The sequence below is a fragment of the Puma concolor genome, chromosome A2, assembly GCF_028749965.1.
Source record: "Puma concolor isolate L17-30 chromosome A2, mPumCon1.1.hap2, whole genome shotgun sequence".
Taxonomy (NCBI): domain Eukaryota; kingdom Metazoa; phylum Chordata; class Mammalia; order Carnivora; family Felidae; genus Puma; species Puma concolor.
Genome location: NC_141668.1, coordinates 161,601,105 through 161,614,440, shown reverse-complemented (window position 1 = coordinate 161,614,440; position 13,336 = coordinate 161,601,105). Strand labels below are relative to the sequence as shown.

Here is a 13,336-nt window from a genome sequence, read left to right as displayed (position 1 = left end):
AGGATTTTGTATCTAAAACACCATTGTGCAACCTAATATCCCTACATTCCTTTCCTCCTCCTTTTTATTATTGCTGTCATAAAAATTATATCTTTGTACCTTACAAGCCCATTGACACGGTTTTAAAAGTATTGCTTTGCGTGGTTATCTTTTAACACAGGAGAAGAAGAGGATTACAAACAAAAATATACTTCAGTGTCTTTCATAATACCCACATAGTTACTTTTATTGGTGCTCTTTATTTCTTTGTTTGGATTGAAGTTACTCTCTAGTCTCCTTTCATATCAGCCTGACTTATTTAGGGTTTCTTGTGACCACTTAGCAAACAAGAATGATCTTATTTTTATCTTGAAATGCCTTAATTTCTTCATTTCTCAAGGAGAATTTAGCTGGATACAGAAGTGTTGGTTGACCATCATTTTTTTTTTTTGAAACTTGAAGATGATATTCCACTGCCTTCTCCATGATCTCAGGCAAGAAGTCACTTGTTAATCTTATTGAGGATCCCTTGTACATGAAAAATCAACTTTCTCCTGCCACTTTAAAGATTTTGTCTTTGCCTTTTTTCAATAGGTCTATGATGCGTTTCAGTGTGGATCTCTTTGAATTTATTCCAATTATAGTTCCTTGAGCTTCACATTTGGGAGGTTTTTAGCCATTCATTCTTTAAGTATTTTTCTGCCCTTTTTGCTTTGTCTTCTGGGATTCCAACTGTGTATGTGTTGGAGCACTTGTCCTATGCCATAAATCTCTTGAGGTTCTGTTCATTTTTCTTCATCCTATTTTCTTTCTGTTCCTCAGACTGCGTAGTTTCTGTCGATGTATATTCAAATTTATTTATTTTTTTTTCTTTTACCAGCTCAAATCTGTTGTTGAGCCCTTCTGGTGAATTTCTCACTCCAGTTTTTGTATTTCTCAACTCTAGAGTTTCTATTTGGTTCCATACAGAATATCTATTGCTTTATTCATATCCCTTATTTGGTGAAACATTGTTGTCCTACTTTTCTTTCATTTTTCAGAAATGGTTTCGTGTTTTTAATATATTTGTAATAACTGATGTAAAGACTTTATCTACAAGATTTGAAGTCTGTGCCTTCTCAGAGATGCTTTCTTTTGACTGATTTTTTTCCTCTGTGTATGTTGCACATTTTCCTGTTTCTTTGGGTATATTATACTTTTTTGTGAAAACTCAATGTTTTAGATAATATATTGTAATCCTGCTGTTTCAGTTTCCTCCACCCTTCAAGATATGTTGTTATTTCTGGTTTGTTGGTGTCTTTGTTTGTTTGTTTAGTGACTTTCCTGGATTAATTCTGTAGATTGGCCATTTCTTGCAGTGTGTGTCCCCTGAGTTCTCTGCTAGCTTTTTTAAAGTTCTTATTTTTGTTTTTAATCATGGGTTCCTAGGGTGTTGGTCGCACCTGGGTCAGTTTATTTAGTGGCCACCAACTGTTTGTTCCGGAAGATTTCCTTAAATGCTTTGCCTATATACTTTGCATTCTTCTAAAAAGGTATCTGTGTGAGAAGACCGCACCTTCAAACTTCAGGAAGTTTACATCACAGTCTTAGCTTTCACTTTATGATTGCACAAAGCCTCAAGGTCAGACAGAGATGAGAGACTAGTGCTTTCTTTTCTCCCCATGCCTTTTTTGAGTGGAGCCATACCCTTATGCATCCTCAGATTTGCAGGAGTATTTCAGAGATTTTCAAAAATTTTCATCGTCCTTGAGTGGTCCAGTATTTCCTTTTAAATTCCCGGAAAAGTTCTTTTGACCCCACCTGAAATCACAGCCTTAGGCAGCTGGGAATGGGGCCATAATTTGTTATTGTACTGATAATGCCCCAGAGTCAGCTCCCCCTCCCCCGTGATTTCTCAGTCGAATCAAATAGGCACCAAATTTAGAGACTAAAGAGTTAGGAAACTACAGAGTTAGAAAAAAACTTGGTTGTGTTCTGGGGGTGATGATGATGTTTTCCATGGAGCTTCCAAAATAGATCTCTCTGCTGTCTTCAGCGTTGTCAACTTCTGGCTGCTGCACCACTAAGCTGGGGAGAGACAGAACTGAGATAGCTCTGAGTTAAAACGTCCCAGACTCCTTTCTCCCCACAATCTTATTGAGGTTCAGTAGCGTCTCTTGGTTAGACTATTTTTCAACTTGTTCTGTGGTGCTGGGTAATCGCCACAGTTCCGAAGTGGTTGGTTTTAGTTGTTTTGCTTGTATTTCTGCTGTTTTAGAAGGAGAGCAAGTTCATCAAGGTCCTTACTCCTCTACTCAGGAGGTCAGTTCCCAGAACGTGCACTATTAACCACGACGTGCTGCTAAAACTTATGCTCACCTGATTCACCTGAGCTGTCTCCAGGTGTCTTTCTTGGACACTGCAGTTCTTTCTTGCTTACATTCTTTTTAGTCTATACTTCAGTTGTCCTGAAATGGCCTAGCAAACTGTCCATTGCTCTTTTCATTTTTTTAATTTTTTTCATGCTTTTTAAAGTTTATTTTTGAGACAGAGAGGGACAGAGCATGAGTGGGGGAGGGACAGAGAAAGAGGGAGACGTGGAATCCAAAGCAGGCTCTGGGCTCTGAGCTGTCAGCACAGAGCCCAATGTGGGGCTCGAACTCATGGACCATGAGATCATGACCTGAGCCGGAGTTGGTCGCTTACCCAACTGAGTCACCCGGGTGCACCTGTCCACTGTTCTGAAATGCCCTGCTCACTCTCTTCTTTACCCTCATGTAGGATCAAAAGTGAATTCTGTCACTATCAGTAAAATCTTCAGCAATAGGCCTAAGCTCTCTATGCATTAATTACCAATCTGTGGTCATAAGAGAATATCTGTTTTGTGCTGGTGTTAAAATTAAATCAAATAACTCACCAACAAAACACAAATAGCTCAAGTTAAAAATGGACAAAATAGGGGCCCTTGGCTGGCTCCGTTGGAAAAGCATGCGACTCCTGATCTTGAGGTCATGAATTCAAGCCCCCATGGGGGGCTATAGAGATTATTTGAATAAACAAATAAACTCAAAGGTGGACAACATATTATAATAGACATTTCTCCAAAGATAGGTAAATGGCCAATAAGTACACGAAAAGATGCTCACTAGCCTCAGTCATCAGGAAAATGCAAGTCAGAAACTGTAAATGAGATATTACTTTATACCTATTAGTTGAAATGGTTAAAAAAAAGACAATAAACACTACTTGCAAGGATGTGGAAAATTCAGAACACTCCTACATTGCTGGTTGGAATGTAAATGGTGCGGTCACTTTGGAACACAGTTTGACAGTTTCTCACAGGGTTAAATATAAAGCTACCACATGACCAACCAACACCATTCCTGGGTACATACCCAAACAAATGAAAACATATGTTCACACACGGGGCATCTCAGTGGCTCATTTGGTTAAGCAGGTCAGGTCGTCATCTCCCGCTTTGTGAGGTTGAGCCTTGTGTTGGGCTCTGTGCTGACAGCAGAGGGCCTGCTTGGGATTCTTTCTCTCTCTCTCTCTCTCTCTCTCTCTCAAAAGAAATAAACTTAAAAAAATCAACCTTGTACAAGATGCCTGGGTGGCTCAGTCGGTTAAGCCTCTGACTTCAGCTCAGGTCATGATCTCACGGTTCGTGAGTTCAAGCCCCGCGTTGGGCTCTGTGCTGACAGCTCAGAGCCTGGAGCCTGCTTCCGATTCTGTGTCTCCCTCTCTCTCTCTGCCCCTCCCCTGCTCATGCTCCGTCTCTCTCTGTCTCTCAAAAGCAAATAAATGTAAAAAGCCCCACCAAACCCTTGTACACGAATGCTCATAACAGCAGTATTCAAAATTGGAGACAACTGAAAACAACCGAATGCCCCTCAACTGATGAATGTATAGGCCAAGTATGATCTGGCCACACACAGAATATCATTTAGCCATGAGAAAAAGAATGAGTCATATTTTTTTCAGCCATAAAAATGTGCTGTGATGTGAACGGACTTTGAAAACACCGTGCTGAATGAAAGAATTCAGTCACGAAAGGCCACATATCGCATGATACTATTTATGTAAAGTGTTCACAGTAGGCAAATCCATTAGGTGAAGGCAGATTAACAGTGCCCTGGGGCTCCGGTGGGAGTGGAGTAGAACACAGTGACTGCTTCTGTGCATGAAATGTCTTTTTTTTAAATTTTTTTTTTTTTCAACGTTTATTTATTTTTGGGACAGAGAGAGACAGAGCATGAACGGGGGAGGGGCAGAGAGAGAGAGGGAGACACAGAATCGGAAACAGGCTCCAGGCTCTGAGCCATCAGCCCAGAGGCTCACGGACCGCGAGATCGTGACCTGGCTGAAGTCGGACGCTTAACCGACTGCGCCACCCAGGCGCCCCGTGAAATGTCTTTTTTTTAAACGATTTTGGCTGAAGTCCTCACGCTTTATTTTTTACTTATTTTTTTAAAAATGTGCATTTATTTTTGAGAGAGAGACAGCACAAAAGCAGGGGGGAGGGCGGAGAGAGAGGGGGACAGAGGATCTGAAGCCGGGGCTCAGCCTCACAAACCTGGAGGTCACGACCTGAGCCGAAGTCAGACACTCAGTCCATTGAGCCACCCAGGCGCCCCAGGAACGAAATTTCTCTTAAGGAGTCGCAAATGTCCTCGAGTTAGATTTTGGTGCTGGTCGCACAACTCTGCGAATATTCTAAGGATCACTGAACTGTGTGGTTTAAATGGGTGAATTTTATGGTATAAAAAATATATCTCCATAAAGCCATGAAAAAAAATTAAAATAAGTTGATGGGTTTTGCAACAGGATGAAAAAAAATTAGATTGAACAGTGCAAGAAAGGCCCCTAAAACCATGTTAGGGATGGCTCACATGACTCTCCTGAACTGTTAACATGTTTGTGGGCCTCTCCCTTGCTCCAACACTGTTTATCTCAGTAACATCATTCACCATTAATATCTCAGCTAAGGGGCGCCTGGGTGGCTCAGTTGAGTGTCTGACTCCTGGTTTCGTCTTAGGTCACGATCCTGGGGTGGTGGGATTGAGCCCCAAATCGGGCTCTGTGCTGAGCGCAGAACCTGCTTAAGATTCTCTCTCTCTCTCTCTCTCTCTCTCTCTCTTTCTCTCTCTCCTTCCACACCTCTCCCTTGCTTGCGCTCTATCTAAAACAAAACAAAACAAAACAAAACAAAACAAAACAACAGAAAAAAAAAAACTCAGCTGAACATATAATTTCCTTAGGGAATCTTCCTTCACCATCCAAATCCCTCAGATTCCAAACTAAGCATGACATCCAATGATACATTCTTATAGCTGCACATTTTTATTGTTACAGTATGTTTAATTATGTGTCTCCTACTCCACGTGAGATTTGTGGGTCTTAAGACTGTTTACTTTCTTTGCCAATGACAGAGCCTGTCACGGAAGAGTCAATATTTGTTGATGAATGAATGAATGAATGAATGAATGAACGAATTCATATAATTGTTCTACATACCTCAGGATGAATGCATTTTTTACTCTCTCTCTCTTGCTCAGCTGCTGGCTCCATCCAGAAAAGATGTTTATATGGAGCTTCCTGGGACCAGTCTGTGTCATTATCTCTGTGAGTGATGATGTCAGAGCATCCTTAATGCTCAGCTGAGGGTCATTAGAAGAGCAGAATTATAAGGGGGGGGGGCGGTGACAGGGGCAGGAATGTCCCTGGATTGTCATTTTTTTTGGGGGGGGGGGGTTTGGTTTTCTAAGACTGCTCCTAAAACTATGAGCTCTAACACGGTTACTTAATATGAAAACGACTTAAATGTGGGATTGATGTGGGGCAGGCTGGGAGACAGATAACCGATTGAAATTGTACTCAATAAACCTTCTGTGGTTTCCCGAAGGTCAATTTAGTGTTGTTTTTCATGACCCTCTGGATTTTGCAAAGCAAGCTGTCTTCCCTCAACGGCGACGTATCCACCCTCCAGAACACAAGGTAAGGTGGAGGAGAGAGTGACAACCCCACGGGCATAGGTGGTCCAAAGGGCAAAGCCGTGTGCCTCGGTGGTCCTTAGTGTTTCTTCTGAGGGGACCCAGAGTAAAGAGGTGTAGTTAACCTTCTCAGTCAGAAGAGCTGGCACTCTGGCCAAAATGTTCTGTCCATTTCTAGCCCCAGTTTGTTGCTTCCCTCAGCAACAGGAAGAATTGACCTTGGTCACTAAACATTCTTTGGACTTTTGCCAGGGAATCCTAGGACGAAGGTGCAGGGAACATTTATGTTCCCATGAAGCACTTAGAAAAACCTGTGGCTGTTTCCACAGCCCTGCCTCCACCTGCTGCCCTGCTCAGTGCAGGCTCCTTCTCACCCCTATTCCTGTCCTTTCTCTGGAGAAAATCCTAGCCAGTGTCAAATCTTCTGGGAGGCGAGGGCAATCCTTGTTCCAGTGACCTTTGTGCAGATTTAATGCTATTTCTTCCACGTTCCTACCGTTATCCTTTCCAAATGAAAAGAGAAATCTTGCCTTTGTTTTTTTTTTTTTAAGTTTATTTATTTATTTTGAGAGAGAGAGAGAGAGAGAAAGAATCCCAAGCAGGCTCCACACTCAGTGTGGGGCTCGAAGTCATAAACCACGAGATCACGACCTGAGCCTCAGTCAGCTGCTCAACGGGGTCACCCAGGTGCCCCTTGCCTTTGTTATTTTTAATGCCCAGGTCCCAGCACAGAGCCTCCTCGGTGGTGTTGGTTGAATGAATTTCAGGATCTCCAGGGAGCACCGTAAAACTTTTGAAACTTACATTGTGAGGTATCCCTATCCTCCTCAATGCAAATCAAGACACTCTCCTGGTCCCAAGTGGCATTTTGGCTGTGGGGAATCACTGACAGTAAAGATCAGAGCCGATCACAAGTCAGTCCGAGAACTCGTCACCGACAGGGGGTGACAGCAGCCTCCGTGGGGCGGGGAGGAGAATGGCTTGTGTTGCTCCTGGTGCATCACCAGCCTCCTCTCTCCTCCTACCCAGGATGCTGACATTCAAAGCGATGGCTCAGCTCCTCATCCTGGGCTGCACGTGGTGTCTGGGCCTCCTGCAGGTGGGGCCAGCTGCCCGCGTCATGGCTTACCTCTTCACCATCATCAACAGCCTGCAGGGAATGTTCATCTTCCTGGTGTACTGCCTCCTCAGCCAGCAGGTACCACGGTCCGGCCCCCATCCAGGACTCTTCCTGTCCCCACCCCGCCCAGTGAGCTGACCCAGAGCGTGCTTCGCCCCTGCAGGTCCGGGAGCAGTACAGGAAATGGTTTAGAAGGGCCAGGAAAGCCAAAGCCGAGTCTGAGAAGTACACACTGTCCAGCAGGGCCGTGTCTGATGCCTCCACCCCCAACACGGTAGGATCGCGTTCTGCTCCCACAGCCCTTCCCTAACTGATCCGCTTGAGTGCCGTCCTTGTCCAAGTACAGTGCTTGTCACACTGAACAACTTTATATGCAGCGGATAGATGACGCTCTAGGGTGGTTCCCCCTTGGTTTGCGTTTGACTCACGGACTATTACCCACGGTCTCCTTGGAAAGGTTTGTTTAAGGCTATATGTTGTTCTTAGTCCTCAGGGAACCGTGTTCCTCTTAACTCTTACACACCAACACTCTTATTACACACCTGCCGTGTGGCAGGCATGGCTACCCAACAAACAAGAATCAATGATCTGAAGGGGTGATGCGCGTTCTCGTCAGAGCCGCATTATCCTTATCCTTTTTCTCTACACCCACCCGTATCGCACAGTCACTGAGCAGAAAAGGCAAAGGCCCAGAAAGGCAACCATGGGGAAGGTTGGTGTGCGTATTTATGAATTAAACAGAAAGAAGCGTTGGCTGGCATCTTGGACTTTCTCACCAGACCGCCTGATATTTTCCGCACCCTCTACCCACTGCGGAGCCAGGAAGGAACAACAGCAATGGCGTAGGATAATTCGTGGCGATGGCTACCAAGAGCCAACACCTACTGGTTTAGACTTAACCAAGTTCTTTTAAAAAAGTTTTTAAGTGTTTATTTACTTTTGAGACAGAGACAGAGACAGAGCGTGAGCAGGGCAGGGACAGAGAGGGAGACGCAGGATCCGAAGCAGGATCCAGGCTCTGAGCTGTCAGCACAGAGCCCGCCGCGGGGCTCGAACTCACGGACCGCGAGATCATGACCTGAGCCGAAGTCGGATGCCCAACCGACTGAGCCACCCAGGCGCCCCTTAACCAAGCTCTTTACCTACGTTTTCTCACCTCTTCCACTTTCTGTGAAACCCCTTGGGTCTTCCTTCCCATCTAAAGGAGCCCCCTATGCTGCCAGGAAGTCCTTCTGTGTTTCTCTCTTTACCTTGTTCACCCAACCTCCACTACCACTGGTTCTGTCCCTGAATCTTCTGTCTCTTCCCCCTTTTGCAGCAAATGTTCTCACCACCTGCTTCATAGGGAAAATCAGAGCCCTCACGATGACACCTTGTGAACTCCATGCCGTTGCGTATTCCAACCGAACATCCTCGTGCATCCTTTTCACATCCCTGTATCATGGATGCAGTCTCTCTCCTGCTCAGTAGAGACTGCTTCCACCTGCTCTTTGGATCCTGTCGTCATGCCTTATCAGTTATCTTTAAGTTACGGTTCACACGTTCTCCCTCTCCCCTTCCCCTTCCCTCTGTTACCATCTGGGAACATTCCTCCCGTGGTCAAGGAAACATGTTTGGTTCTCTTCTATCTTAAAAACAGGTACCACTGGGGCGCCTGGGTGGCACAGTCGGTTGAGCGTCCGACTTCAGCTCAGGTCCTGATCTCACAGTTTGTGGGTTCGAGCCCCGTGTTGGGCTCTGTGCTGACAGCTCGGAGCCCGGAGCCTGCTTCGGATTCTGTGTCTCCCTCGCTCTCTGTCCCTCCCCCGCTCGTGCCCTGTCTCTCTCTGTCTCTCAAAAATAAGTAAAAAATGTTAAAAAAAAATGAAAAGCATGTACTACTTACCTTTTTTTAGCCACAGGCTAAGAGCTGACTTTTCTGTCTGTCTCTATTTCCTTGCCTTAAACTCACTCCCTCAACCTAGCAAATATGGTGTCTTTTCCCCGTCATGCCCCGAAACAAACATCTTTTAGACCCACAATGATCTCCATGGCCCTACGTTTTCTCAGAAACTTGTGACACTGATTCTCAGTCCTTTCTCATGAAACACTCCATCCTTATCCCCTCTAGATTCTACTCACATGCCCTTCTCTCTCTATGAGAGAGAGACAGAGCGCGGGCAGAGGAGGGACAGAGAGAGAGGGAGACACAGAATTGGAAGCAGGCTCCAGGCTCTGAAACATTAGACAGAGCCTGACGCGGGGCTCGAACTTGTGAACCGTGAGATCATGACCTGAGCTGAAGTCATTCGCCTAACCAACTGAGCCACCCAGGCGCCCCTTCACTGTGCCTCTTTGGAACAAAGGCTTTGCATATATTTCCTCTCCTTGAAACACTCTTTTGTTTTCCTTGACACAAAACTATGGAAGCCCTGAGATCTTAGCTCATGTGTCTATTCCTCTGAGAAGCCTTCTCTTCTCACTCAGATTAGGTCATATTTTCTTGTTTTCCACTCTCATAGCCCCTAGGCTTTTCCTGCCGAGCATTTGTCAGAGTCATTTTACTCTTGGTGTTTGCTCTTTGATTAGTGTCTGTCCTCCCTCTAGATTTCAGCCCCAGCAGGCACCGTGTTGGTTTTCTCTCTAATGTATCCCCAACATTTCACATAACGTCAGGCATACAGAAATGCTCTGCACATAATTGCTGTGTGGCTGATTAAATTAAATTAAATTAAATGAACACACCACAGCTGCACAAGGGGCAGGAACTTGCTTGGTCATCAATCTCTTACCAACTTTCCAAGTGCTCAATAATTATCCAATGAGCAAACAAATGAATGAATAAATGAATGAATGAACTGCCTGACCAGGAGAGGAGTAAAATATTAGAACAAACTACTGATTAGTTTATGACGCCTTTCTCTCGGGAATTTCAAGACAATTCTCTGCCCTGTTTTTTTTTTTTTTTTTTTTTTAACGTTTATTGATTTTTGAGACAGAGAGAGACAGAGCATGAACAGGGGAGGGTCAGAGAGAGAGAGGGAGACACAGAATCCGAAACAGGCTCCAGGCTCTGAGCTGTCAGCACAGAGCCTGATGCGGGGCTCGAACCCATGAACCATGAGATCATGACCTGAGCTGAAGTCAGACGCTTAACCCACTGAGCCACCCAGGTGCCCCTCTGCCCTGTTGTTTTATTATTGACCATCATGTCTCCTTATTGACACTGAAGTATTTCCTTATGACCCAAGAGCATCGTGTAGATCTTAGTTCTCCAACTGAAACAGGTCTGGAATGAAATACCAGCTCTATCAAGGGCTTGCTATGTGAACTTGGTCAAATCCGTAAACATCTAAAATCTTTCACTGCCTCCTTCCTCTCTTCCATACACATGAGACAGTTTTCTTGGGTTCACTCAACTGGAATGAATTACTTGCTTCCACTTGCAGGCTTTCAGGTGGCTCATGCTTTGGTGGAAGGGGGCTGAACGTCCCCCCCCACCCACACACACTGTGAACGCTTTTTCAGCCAAGGATGTGGAGTGTAACCAGGCAGGACCAATGCAGCATCCCTCAGTGCAGCTGATGTCATCCGTACAAGGGAAGGGTCCCAAAGACCTGAGATGCTCCATTCTGGCTGTATCGCAGCCCTGTCCCACTCGGGGCTTGAGCTTACTCAGGAAGAATGTGACACTCAGCCCACACCTTTCTGTTTAGGGCATGCTAACAGTACTTAACCCTTCATGTTCTTGAATTAGCTCAGCGTCAGCAAGGCCATGTTCCCATCCCTGGGAGCTAGCTCCTAGGATCCCCTGACTAGGACCTGAGCTTCCCTTGCTCCAGAGCCCCAGAAGATGGATATTTCCATTCCTATACTTTGATTGTATTAGTATCTTACCGCTGTCGTAAACAAGCTATCACAGACGTACTGCTGAAAACCACACAAAAATTTATCTTACAGATTTAGAAGTTCAAAGTTTTAAATGGGTCTTAGGGGACTAAAATCAAGGTGTCAGCCGAGCTGAATTCCTCCTGGAGACTATGGGGGAGTTTTGTTTTCTCATCTTTTCCAGCATCTAGAGGCTGCTTGTATTCTTTAGCTAGTGGCCCATTGTTCCATTCATCTTTCTTTCTTTCTTTCTTTCTTTCTTTCTTTCTTTCTTTCTTTCTTTCTCTTACTTTCTTTTTGAGAGAGAGAGAGAGAGAGAGAGAGAGAGAAACAGAGCATAAGCAGGGGAGGGGCAGAGAGAGAGGGAGACACAGAATCTGAAGCAGGCTCCAGGCTCTGAGCTGTCAGCACCAGAGCCTGACGTGGGGCTCGAACTCACGAACTGTGACATCATGACCTGAGCCGAAGTCGGATGCTTAACAGACTGAGCCACCCAGGCGCCCCACCTATTGTATGTAGGTGTGGTTTGCCTATGGTAGAACCACCAAAAATCTGCCTTATATTATAGTTTTTGAGTAAATATCTACTCCCTACCCTGAGATCATATACCCAGCGAAGGAAAGAAACATACTTTCTGTGAGAAAACTAGCATCAGATAGCCAATGAAGGTGTCTAAAATGCAAGTAATCTGATCAGCTGTTTCTACTATCTGTGGGCAAAGAACCAAGCAATTCCATTGCTTAATGTGACTTTATCTTCGGCTGTCTCCTAAAACTTGGTGCCTCTAGTGTTTGAAGATACAGGAGGGCTTCATCCTGGCATCTCTTCTGTGGCTTCCTGAAGCCTCGTTCAAGAAAAACAAAATATTTGCTCTTGTGTTCAGTTCTGAATAATTTCATGAAGCACAATTTTTATCAACTTATTGTATAGAGATTAGCATGGGAGCCTGCCCCACTCAAACACCAGAAATTACAGTGATCTTCCTGTAGACCCGGGAAGAAGCAACTTATATTGGGAATGGAAAGGATAAGGGGGAACAAGACGAAATCCATGTTTTTGACTTTACATCTTAGGTGATTGACGACACACAGTATTTCCAGCCTTGCATTAATTTCCCTCCCCACTCTCTTTTATTTCTCCATGTGTAAAGCAACATTTTACAAACTCAGAAGCAGAGAGACCAGGGCATATATCTTGAAACAGATCATTTTTTTTTTCTGTAGCGCATTTCATTGTTCTTGTCTTCTATACCTTGGGGGTTAGGAAATGCAGGGAGATGGGACTTTTGAGGAAGACCAGTGTTTCTCAAAGTACTTTGTGATATGGCCTTTATGATGATCCTCTGACATAACCATCTGGCAAGGAAATTTGATGATTGAAACTCACAAAAAAATTGAAGGCTCCTTAAATTTCTTATTTGTTTTTTTCAATGGAAACTTAAAAATTATCTTTCTGTGGTCTTAGACATAATTTGTAAAATATTATTTTTTCTAGGTTAATTAAAACAACCTTTTGAATTATATATTCTTAAATCCGTGGAAAACTGGAACTGTTATTCTCTGAACCCCTGACAGAGGACAAGTAAGACTTTGTTGTGTGTGTTTCAAGAAATTCGTCGTGTCGGCAATGTGAAAGACGTCAACCATGCTTGACATTCAGTTCCTGCAAAATCTGGAATTTGTATGTGCCTTTAAGTGTGCTTAGAAAACTTCCAACATAGAAAGGGCCAGCTGTGGCTCAATTTCTTGGTCACTCTGGGTTAAGCCCTTCACCGAAGCCTCTCCTTCCTACAAAGACACGTCCAGATGTTGACAATCTATGAGCCAGAAAACTCACCTCAACGGATTTTCCTACGTACAACATTCATGGCAGGGGGTGGGGGTGGGTGGGTGGGTGGGGGGTTAGGGAATTTACATATGCATTGGGTAGGAGGGCACAAACATTCAGTCCACAACAATCTGTAAGATGGAAAACCAGAAGAAAGGGGTACTGTGGTCTAGGGGATCCTGTGCCTGTGGGGACATGGTAGGCATGGGACAAACCCTCGTTGGGGAGGGCAGGTGGGAGAGAGCTCGAGGGTTATCTGATAGCAGCATCCCTAGATGGTTACGGTTTGGGAGGCAGATCTCAGCATTTGTCCCTTTATCTTCACTTTTAAAGCCTATCAAATATTGTCTCCTTATTTATAATGGGAATAACAATGTTAATTTCCTGATGGGTCATTTTTGAATGTTAAGTGAGAAAATAAAGACTAAGTTCTGGTAGGAAACCCAAAGATAAGAGTTAACTGGGGCAAGTGGGCATGGCTGTTTTCTAGCTCATTTCTCCAGAATTCTGTCCTCAAGTTAGACACTGCCATGAGGCAAGTCTCTGAAGTGAGATTCCACTTCTCACACTA

General features: G+C 44.5%; 1 protein-coding gene across 4 annotated transcripts in view; it reads left to right on the top strand.

Annotated features, from left to right (window-relative positions):
* The window catches only part of ADGRE2 (adhesion G protein-coupled receptor E2), a 30,765-nt gene extending 17,958 nt beyond the window's left edge, over nucleotides 1-12,807 (top strand). The window contains exons 15-19 of one of the 4 annotated variants that reach the window (XM_086698868.1): nucleotides 5,517-5,583; nucleotides 5,864-5,955; nucleotides 6,981-7,149; nucleotides 7,235-7,345; nucleotides 12,433-12,807. In XM_086698868.1, coding sequence (XP_086554994.1) covers nucleotides 5,517-5,583; nucleotides 5,864-5,955; nucleotides 6,981-7,149; nucleotides 7,235-7,345; nucleotides 12,433-12,441 — 448 coding nt within the window. In that variant the 3' untranslated portion in view covers nucleotides 12,442-12,807. Of the gene's footprint in view, nucleotides 1-5,516; nucleotides 5,584-5,863; nucleotides 5,956-6,980; nucleotides 7,150-7,234; nucleotides 7,346-9,181; nucleotides 9,870-12,432 lie in introns of those variants that run through there. The other 3 variants (XM_086698869.1, XM_086698867.1, XM_086698866.1) reach the window with 3 other exon arrangements.
* Nucleotides 12,808-13,336: the final 529 nt, after the last annotated feature.